This window comes from Anguilla rostrata, chromosome 15 (genome assembly GCF_018555375.3).
Source record: "Anguilla rostrata isolate EN2019 chromosome 15, ASM1855537v3, whole genome shotgun sequence".
In the NCBI taxonomy this organism is placed as follows: domain Eukaryota; kingdom Metazoa; phylum Chordata; class Actinopteri; order Anguilliformes; family Anguillidae; genus Anguilla; species Anguilla rostrata.
The window spans coordinates 24,871,653-24,881,652 of record NC_057947.1 but is presented as its reverse complement, the minus strand read 5'-3'; the positions used below and the strand labels follow the sequence as shown (position 1 = coordinate 24,881,652).

At 56.8% G+C, this 10,000-nt stretch overlaps 1 protein-coding gene across 6 annotated transcripts in view; it reads right to left on the bottom strand.

Annotated features, from left to right (window-relative positions):
* LOC135240434 (BCL-6 corepressor-like) overlaps positions 1 to 10,000 on the bottom strand; it is a 63,511-nt gene that overhangs the window by 8,231 nt on the left and 45,280 nt on the right. For all 6 annotated transcript variants that reach the window (XM_064309866.1, XM_064309867.1, XM_064309868.1 and 3 more), the window contains 2 exons: positions 5,641 to 5,807; positions 4,649 to 4,794 (listed from right to left, as the gene is read on the bottom strand). In XM_064309866.1, the coding sequence (XP_064165936.1) occupies positions 4,649 to 4,794; positions 5,641 to 5,807 (313 nt within the window). The remainder of the gene's footprint in view (positions 1 to 4,648; positions 4,795 to 5,640; positions 5,808 to 10,000) is intronic.

Sequence of the window (10,000 nt, the reverse complement as noted above, 5' to 3'; positions counted from 1 at the left end):
CCATCCCCCCCCCCCCCCCGGGCCCGCGGCTCGCACCCTCTTAACCACCCTGACTGGCCGAAGCGTACACTCAGACGCACACGTACACACACACACATGCACACACACGCATGCGCACACACACACACACACACACGCACACAGACACACGCACACCGATGTGCACGCAGACCACACACACACATAAACAGACGGCTCTGTTTTTGAGAAGCAGGAGAGCCTGCATGGCCAGGGCCACAGTGGCCGCTTTTCACTGTTCCGTTCCAGCACTTCTTTCTAAAGCACTAAATTTCAGTCGCTGATTGGCTGAAACTCCACACACCTGGTCTCCAAGGCCTTAAACTGACGCCTGGCTGAGAGGAAAGCACAAAACCCGGCAGTGGGGGGTTTTGAAACCCCTCTGCTACATCGCTCACTGCCCCCCCCCACTCCCTCCCCCCAGCTACGCAGAGCAGCAGGGCCAGCAGTGGGCCACAGGGCAGGCCAAGAGAACGCTCCAAAAACAAGCGCTCAGGGTCCGGAACCCCCCCGTCAGCGTTTAGCATGTGACTCCAGCTGCACTGGTCCGCGCCCGCGAGCTCCGCTTCCTGAGCCGCGCGCGTCGTCGCCGGCGACCGCGCTAACGAGCCGCCGCTGGCGGGAGATCACGTCAGCGCCTCTCTCAAACCGACGGGGCTGAGCGTCGTCTAAAAATACCCCGATCCGGGAGGGGAACAGCCCGCCGATAACCGTATAAAAACCGGCAGAGCGGGCGGGCGGAGGGAGAGAGAGAGAGAGAGAGAGAGAGAGGGAGAGAGAGGGAGAGAGAGAGAGAGAGAGACAGAGGGGAGAGAGAGAGAGAGAGAGAGAGAGAGAGAGAGACAGAGGGGGAGAGAGAGAGAGACAGAGAGAGAGAAAGGGAGAGAGAGAGAGAGACAGAGAGGGAGCGAGAGAGAGAGGCTGAGAGAGAGAGAGAGACAGAGAGAGAGAGGCAGGGGAGGGGGGGAGGGGAGGAGGGGGGGTTATCAGGAGCAGCGAGAGGGAGCCGGGGGAGGCAGTTATGGCGGCTCCCCGCAGCGCCGGCGCGAGAGGAACGCGCCTCTTTTAGCGCGCGGCTTCAGCGCGATTAGCGGAGGAGTCTGACGAGGCCCCGCGGCGCTCCGCGTGCTCCCCCCCCCCCCCCCCCCCCCCTCCTCCCCTCCCCTCTCCTCCCCTCCCCCCACAGCCCAGCTCTCCTTCGCTGATGTAGGTCAGAGCACGGCACGGCACGCACGCAGCCTCTCTCTCTCTCTCTCTCTCTCTCTCTCCCCCGCACAACCCCCCCGTTTCCCAGCCCTGGCGAAAGTTCTCGCCGCTAATTTCTCCCGCCATCTCGCCGCCTTCGCGGAGACAAAGAGCGCCGGTCAGAGACGGAGGTCGGGGGGGGGGGGGGGGGGAGTTTTTTTTGTGCGCTGGAAAAGCACGCTCGCTCTCCCGGGGCTCGCTCGCCCGGGGCTCGCCGCTCGGCTCTGCACAAAGGCGGGGGGGGGGGGGGGGGGGGGGCGGCTCCGGACACATTCCTGAAGCGCCCGAGAGACGGACAACGGCCCCCTTGTCGCGCCGCTCCGCCGGTCGAACCCGCGCAGTCACTCACGCGGCGGCGGCGCGGTCTCCGCGGTGACTCACAAAGCCGATTGGCCGTAACGGGCCCGTCAGAGCTCCGAGCCCCGCGGAGAGCCGGAGAGGACGCCGCGCGGGAAGCGGGCCCCGAATCGATCCGGCCATTTTGAAACGCCGCCGCGGCACCCCGGGAAGGAGCACTCAACCTGAATTCCTTCGGTAAACATCCAGCCGCGTAAACGGACTCCAAATAAAATGTTCAGACGATGTGGGTGCGGGTTCCTGCTAGGCAAATAAACCAGTAACCTCCCCTGCGTGGGACCTTTCACCTCCGCCAGGGCGAGCGTGCGCTCATTATCTCAGCCTGCGTAACGAGGGCAGAGTAATATTTAATAACGCTTTTCATATTTAGTCAATTATTATCTGACTTCACGCCCGGTCGTGCATTGAAGATAAGACTAATCTGGGCTGAACCCTGAAAGACTGCGACCCGACATTTCGCGCAGCTGAACGGCACGTTCCGTCCCCCCCGTCCAACTTTCAGGTGAATTCCTCGGAGTCGAAAAATTTCACTGAAAAGGGTCCAAGTTTCAAAGTGAGAACTCTGATCCCATTAGGCGAGATTATGAAAGCGGCAGCGGAAGGAAGCTCACGAGCGCAGCGCTGGATTAGCAGGGACCTGGGAAGCCCCGCCCCCAGCGCCCGGGCAGCAGCGAACCTGCCGCGGGGCCCGCCACTTTGAAGGGGAAATGAAGACTTAGCCGTCCCGTCTAATCCCCGCTGTCACGTGCGGATAAATACCACAGCTCATTTTCCAGAGGCGCACACGCTCAGAGCAGGGGTTTGTGGGTAACGGGGGAGGAGGGGGGGCGGGGGGGGGGGGGTTTCTGCGTTCAGAAAATTATTCCATGATTGATGCAGGAGCTTGTGCCGCGGCAAGGACTGACACACACGCACACACAAACACACAGGCACTCACACAAACACACACACACAAACACGCACACACAGACACACAGGCACTCGCACAAACACATACACACACACGCACACAGACTCACACACACACACACACACACACACAGGCACTCGCACAAATACACACACACACACACACACACACACACACACACAGGCACTCGCACAAACACACACACACACACGCACACACAAACACACAGGCACTCGCACAAACACAGACACACACACACACACAGACACACAGGCACTCGCACAAACACAGACACACACACACACAAACACAGCCACGCATACACGCACACATAGACACACACAGACACACAGAGACACACACACACGCATACACACACACATAGACACAGACACACAGAGACACACACCCACGTGCAGGCAGACACGCACGCACACACACACACATAGACGCAGACACACAGAGACACACACAGACACACACCCACGCGCAGGCAGACACGCACGCACACACACACAAAGGCTGGGCAGCGAGCCACAGCTGCTGGCGCTGGGTGGCTGGCGTGCGCTTGGCGGGATTAACAGCTCCCAGATGAGCGAGGCCAGCAGCGCCCCCCCCTCCCCCCCCCACCCCGCGCCCCGCCCATCTCTCAGCCTTGCCCCTGCCCCCGGGGCTTCCTGCCTGTCTGGAAGGTAATTGGGCTCTGCTCGTTAAGCGCGCCAGAGGCAGGTGCACGACAACAGGATCTCCGTCTGCGTGAGAGAGCGCTCGCGCTGTGAGCGTGCGAGAGTGTGTGTGTGTGTGTGTGTGTGCGTGTGTGTGTGTGCGCGTGTGTGTGTGTGTGTGTGTGTGCGTGCGTGCGTGGTTAATGTGTGTGCCGATGCAAGCGTGTGTGTGTGTGTGTGTGTGTGTGTGTGCGTGCGTGCGTGGTAATGTGTGTGCCGATGCAAGCGTGTGTGTGTGTGTGTGTGTGTGTGCGTGCGCGGTTAATGTGTGTGCCGATGCGAGCGTGTGTGTGTGTGGGTGTGTATATGAGCGTGTGCGTGTGAGTCTGAGTGTGTACATGAGTGTGTGGGTGTGTACATGAGCGTGTGTGTGAGAGTGTGGGTATGTGCCCGTGTGTGTGTGTGGGTGTGTACATGAGCGTGTGTGAGAGTGTGGGTATGTGCCCGTGTGTGTGTGGGTGTGGGTGTGTACATGAGCGTGTGTGTGAGAGTGCGGGTATGTGCCCGTGTGTGTGTGTGGGTGTGTACATGAGCGTGTGTGTGAGAGTGTGGGTATGTGCCGTGTGTGTGTGTGTGATGGGTGTGTCATGGTTGTGGGGAGTGGGGTATGTGCCCGTGTGTGTGTGTGGGTGTGTACGTGAGCGTGTGTGTGAGAGTGTGGGTATGTGCCCGTGTGTGTGTGTGGGTGTGTACGTGAGCGTGTGTGAGAGTGAGGGTATGTGCCCGTGTGTGTGTGTGTGTGGGTGTGTACATGAGCGTGTGTGAGAGTGCGGGTATGTGCCCGTGTGTGTGTGTGTGTGTGTGTGTGGTAAGCCGCTGCTCTGACATGCTCAGGGTGGGGGAGGGTCAGTGAGCGCTGAGCCTCTTCATCCCCGGCTCGTGGGGATCAGACCCCCGTCCCGTCCAAATCCCAGACGCAGCTTTACCAGCGCCCTCTCTCAAGCCTCCACCCCATTCTGTACTTTTCAACCGCACAGACCCCCCTCCCCCGAAAACCAGCCTCTCTCAGCTGCACAAGCTCCGGCTTACCGCACGCTTCCACACCACCACGGCAGCCGCTTAAAACACCAAAACAAAAGCGCAGCTCGTTTTTCTACAGAGCGAGAGAAAAAAAACAGACCAGGCAGAGGGAGAAAAAAAAAGAGAAAGAAAAAAGAAAAAGTGCGCCGCTGAACCTGCTCTCAGGAGAAGCCCGCGTCCCAATGCTGGGGGAACTTGAGCTTAAATAAATAAACCGGCCGTTGCTAGGTAACCGGATACTCCAGCGAAGCCAGGGAGCCTGTTTTCTCTTTAGCGCTGGAGAAGTTCCGAGACGCGCGGCGGGGATCGGGCTGGGCCGGGGCGGGGCGGGGCGGGGCGGGACAGGGTTTGGTTTCGGGCAGAAGACGCTCACCTGTCAGGAAGGACTCCATCAGGTCGCTGTGCGTCATCTTGAGCAGGCCGCGGCCGGAGTAGGTGGCCAGCGTGGGGTCGGCTCCGTAGGAGAGCAGCAGCCGCACCACATCCAGGTGGTCATTCTCCACCGCGTCGTGAAGAGGCCTGGAGGAGGAAACCGCACACACACACACACGCACACACACGCGCGCGCGCACACACACACACAGGCATACATCAGTCCCTGCACGTTTTACTGTTTCCAGTGGTTACATTTCTAGGGGTGAGCCTGCCAAACTGAATGTTCCATAACATCAAAAACCCAGCCGACGTGTGTGACTGTGTGTGCACGTGGGGAATGCAGACCAGGAGGGTCAGCTTCATACTGTCAGTCAAAACAGAGCCCCACAGCTTCCTCACAGACCAGAAATCTCCTGGTCTTCAACAGCCAGACCTGAACAGGCACCATGGGGACCAGGCTGTGAGCGCCTGCTATTTCACAACTTTTATTCTGGCTGTTTGTGGGGGTTGAGAGGTCAATTCTGTCCTTCCTACACATGGGATACTTTTTTTCCTCAGTCTCAGCTGATTAAAACTGTGCTGCACAGATTGGTGTGTGCAAAACTACAGAATTTTCACAGAACGTTTGAAAGATCACAGCTATGACAACAGCCTCTTCTTTCATGTGCAGGACACCCTCTAATTAGCTCACACCCAAATGAGTTCAGTTTCTGAAAGCCTGCCCTTGACATTGACCAATCATGTCTGTGTGAGTGTGTATATGTGTGTGTGTGTGCATGTGTGCATGTGTGTGTGTGCGTGTATATGTGTGTGTGTGTATGTATATGTGTGTGTGTGCATGTGTGTGTGTGCGTGTATATGTGTGTGTGTGTGTATATGTGTGTGTGTGTGTGTGTGTGTGTATATGTGTGTGCGTGTGTGTGTGTGTATGTGTGTGTGTGTGTGTGTGTATGTGCATGCGCGTGTGTGTGAGAGACAGCGGGCTCTTGCCTGGTTCCGTCCTGGGCGCTGCAGTTGATGTCGGCTCCGTGCTCTATGAGGTGCTGCACGATGGACAGCCAGCCTCGGGCACAGGCCTCATGCAGAGCGCAGTATCCAGCGTTGTCACGGTGATTCACGTCACACACCTTGTTTTCCAGACAGTACAGCACCACTTCCTGCGGAGGGGGTAGGGTGGGGGGAGGGGGGTGGAAGAAGCAGCAGACGCAGGTTACTACAGCCGTAAAGGAGCAACAGAAATAGTTCCAAATTATCAGACAAGCGACCCCTTTCTCCGACCCGTGTCCCCACAAGTGCTCACCCCGCCTCCCCTACAAAAAAATTAAGCCGAGGCACTGCCAATGTTTTAGCTGAATGTCTCGCATTCACCGCACAAACAGGCCAATGTTCTGCGCGGGTCTGAACGGGCTTTGTCCCAGAGAGCCCGTGACCCTGCCGACAAGCGCTCTGCCAGAGGCTGAGGGGTTGCCTTTTAGCTCCTGGAGTCCTCGGCAGAGGGGATAAGCGATGGGGGGAAGATGTGTTTAATACCTCAAAGGCTCGGGGGGAGAGAAAAAAAAAACTGTCTCTTTTGAACGCGGCACAAACCTCCCCACGTTCCCATCTCTATGCAAATTTTCTGCCAGCGCTGGCAGAGGCCTTTAATAATTCCCTTTCTATAATTATTATTATTATTTTTGTCGCACGCAAATGGCAAAGCTGAGAGGAGCTCATCCAATCTGGCCACCCGCATCAGGTGGCCATTTTGAACACCTGGATTCGTAAACATCGTCTCCTCAAATGGCAAGCTTTCAATCAGTCGAACCTCAGGCTATATGTCCCTCCTGCGATGAGGAACAAGCGCAGAATTCAATGCTGAAAAGCTGCAGTCGGAACTACTGGTGGGGACTATTTATCAATAATTTTTTTTTGCAGCACAGTCAATTGCTTTCTCTTGTATTTCAGCATGTTCGGGGTAAATGTGGCTTTGGTATTTCATTTTGAACAAAAAAACAATTTTCACAGTTCACACAGTGATGGTTTTGGAGCATAACCTGGTTTTAACATGACACCCCCCCCCACACCCACACACACCCATAGCATTCTGAAGCAAAAAAAAAAAAAAAGTCCTTGAACACTAAAATCTGTGAAAATGCTCCCGCCTTGTCCTTATTCAGACCAGTGAGCATTATCACAGGTGACAATGTCACAGTGGCCATTCCCCACAGCACTGGCAGTGAGGCAAATTAAAGCTAAACACCAACCCCACGATTCCACATGGCTCAGCTTGGCCAAAAATGAACTTCCTCTGCAGATTTAGTTTTTATCGCAACAGTCAAGAGCATCTTCCCGGTAAACTTTTCTCCAAAAAAAGGGGGAGAGAGAGCGAGCGCAGGACGATGCGGATGTACGCAGCAGCGCCAGCTCTGGGCCACAGATTAATACGGTAATGAGAATGCAGACCGCGTGCAGGCACTTTCCCTTTTAATAACAAGCTGCATTTCCCTCAGCGGCGCCATTAATCTCCAGCAGCACGCTCGGGCACCGATACGCGCCAGGGAGCCCGCTGTGTGTGGTCCCGCTCCGCTGGCACGCGGGGCTGGAAGCTGGCGAGCGGCGCTCACGTTAGCCCAGGCTAGCGGGGCTGATCGTCTTAGCCCGGGTTAACAAGGCTGTTCATATTACCCCAGGCTAGCAGGGCTGTTCATATTACCCCAGGCTAGCAGGACTGTCCACGTTAGCCCAGGCTAACAGGGCTGTTCATATTACCCCAGGCTAACAGGGCTGTTCATATTACCCCAGGCTAGCAGGACTGTCCACGTTAGCCCAGGCTAACAGGGCTGTTCATATTACCCCAGGCTAACAGGGCTGTTCATATTACCCCAGGCTAGCAGGGCTGTTCATATTACCCCAGGCTAACAGGGCTGTTCATATTACCCCAGGCTAGCAGGACTGTCCACGTTAGCCCAGGCTAACAGGGCTGTTCATATTACCCCAGGCTAGCAGGGCTGTTCAATTACCCAGGCTAGCAGGGCTGTTCATATTACCCCAGGCTAGCAGGGCTGTTCATTTACCCAGGCTATGCAGGGCTGTTCAATTACCCAGGCTAACAGGGCTGTTCATATTACCCAGGCTAGCAGGGCTGTTCATTACCCAGGCTACAGGGCTGTTCATATTACCCCAGGCTAGCAGGACTGTTCATATTACCCCAGGCTAACAGGGCTGTTCATATTACCCCAGGCTAACAGGGCTGTTCATGTTACCCCAGGCTAACAGGGCTGTTCATGTTACCCCAGGCTAACAGGGCTGTTCATATTACCCCAGGCTAACAGGGCTGTTCATATTACCCCAGGCTAGCAGGGCTGCTCACGTTAGCCCAGGCTAGCAGGGCTGTACACGTTAGCCCAGGCTAGCAGGGCTGTTCATATTACCCCAGGCTAGCAGGGCTGCTCACGTTAGCCCAGGCTAGCAGGGCTGTACACGTTAGCCCAGGCTAGCAGGGCTGTTCACGTTAGCCCAGGCTAGCAGGGCTGTTCATGTTAGCCCAGGCTAGCAGGGCTGTTCACGTTAGCCCAGGCTAGCAGGGCTGTTCACGTTAGCCCAGGCTAGCAGGGCTGTTCACGTTAGCCCAGGCTAGCAGGGCTGTTCACGTTAGCCCAGGCTAGCAGGGCTGTTCATATTACCCCAGGCTAGCAGGGCTGTTCACGTTAGCCCAGGCTTGCAGGGCTGTACACGTTAGCCCAGGCTAGCAGGGCTGTTCACGTAGCCCAGGCTAGCAGGACTGTCCACGTTAGCCCAGGCTAGCAGGGCTGTTCATATTACCCCAGGCTAGCAGGGCTGTTCACGTTAGCCCAGGCTAGCAGGGCTGTTCACGTTAGCCCAGGCTTAGCTACACACCGACACTGCCAACGGCTCCTGCAGCATTTACACCTCCTCCACTCCACCTATTCCCTCGCACTAAAATTCCCTCATTATTACCTGTCATCTACTCTGTCTCACTTTCCCACTTCTGTCGAGCTGAACGTCGCGCGGAGAGATCGTTTTGTTCCCAGTGCCCTCCTTATTTATTCACACCTCGGTTTGCACGTCTGCCAGGTGTGCTCGGGCTTGGGCTCGGGCTCGGACTCGGACTCGGACGGATCTCTCCGCTCGTTCTCCCGCTCTGCGCCTGATGAGGCTGCGTGGAGCGGCAGTGGGCGCGCTCATTATTGACTTTTTTTTTCCCGTTGAAATTTTAAATGAGGGAGAGGGTAAAAAGGGAGAAAGCGCGGTGTAACAGCCACCTTCGTTAGCCTGCCGCTGTTACGTCCGCTTCCCAGCGAGAGCGCGCCGAGCTCGTTTAGCCAAACGAGGAGAAACACAGAGCTTTTTAACTGGCTGCTCTCGCTCAGGTGGAACTGCTGACTTCCTGCACATTCAGAGCTCAGCCAGTCGTGAGCCACGCGGCAGGGAGCAGAGCAGGGTGGCACAGTCAGGGTGGCACAGTCAGTGTGACACAGTCAGTGTAGCACAGTTAGGGTGGCACAGTCAGTGTGACACAGTCAGTGTAGCACAGTTAGGGTGGCACAGTCAGGGTGACACAGTCAGTGTGGCACAGTCAGGGTGGCACAGTCAGGGTGGCACAGTCAGGGTGGCACAGTCAGGGTGACACAGTCAGTGTGGCACAGTCAGGGTGGCACAGTCAGGGTGGCACAGTCAGTGTGACACAGTCAGGGTGGCACAGTCAGCGTAGCACAGTCAGCGTAGCACAGTCAGTGTGGCACAGTCAGGGCCACATCACTCAGGAGGAACAGAACGCGCCTGCATTTCACATCAGCACGTGCCGTCCTCCAGAGCGACTCTTTTTTCTGCTTTAACACGTAATCCATTCGTTCTGTTCTGAAGCAGCTCAGGTTTAGCACCTTTACTCAAGGCTTTACGGGCAGCGCCCTCCACCCCTCAGTAATCTCACAGCCACAACCCTGAGCCTTAAACGTACTTCCCTGCTCCCACTGATTACAATGCACAGTGTGTGTGTGTGTGTGTGTGTGTGTCGGGGGGGACAGGATCAGGAAGAGAGAGACGCATCAACATCCTCCCCCTGGAGAGCCAAACTGCATTTTAATTCAGGCCCGCGCAGATAAGCTGAAGCTCAGCAGGGAGCTCCTGCTCTTAAGGAGAATATTAGGAGCCCGAGGGCCAGGGCTGGCTCCCGCGCCGCCGCGCACAGACAGGTAATCCAGCCTGACGCTCCGCTAGCGCTAGCGTTAGCGTTAGCGCCGGCCCCCGCCACAGCCCCCCGCTCGCTGGGATAGGGGGTGGGTGGGGGGGGGAGAGCGTGAGACAGGGAGACAGAGTGAGAGAGAGTGAGCGTGAGACAGGGAGACAGAGG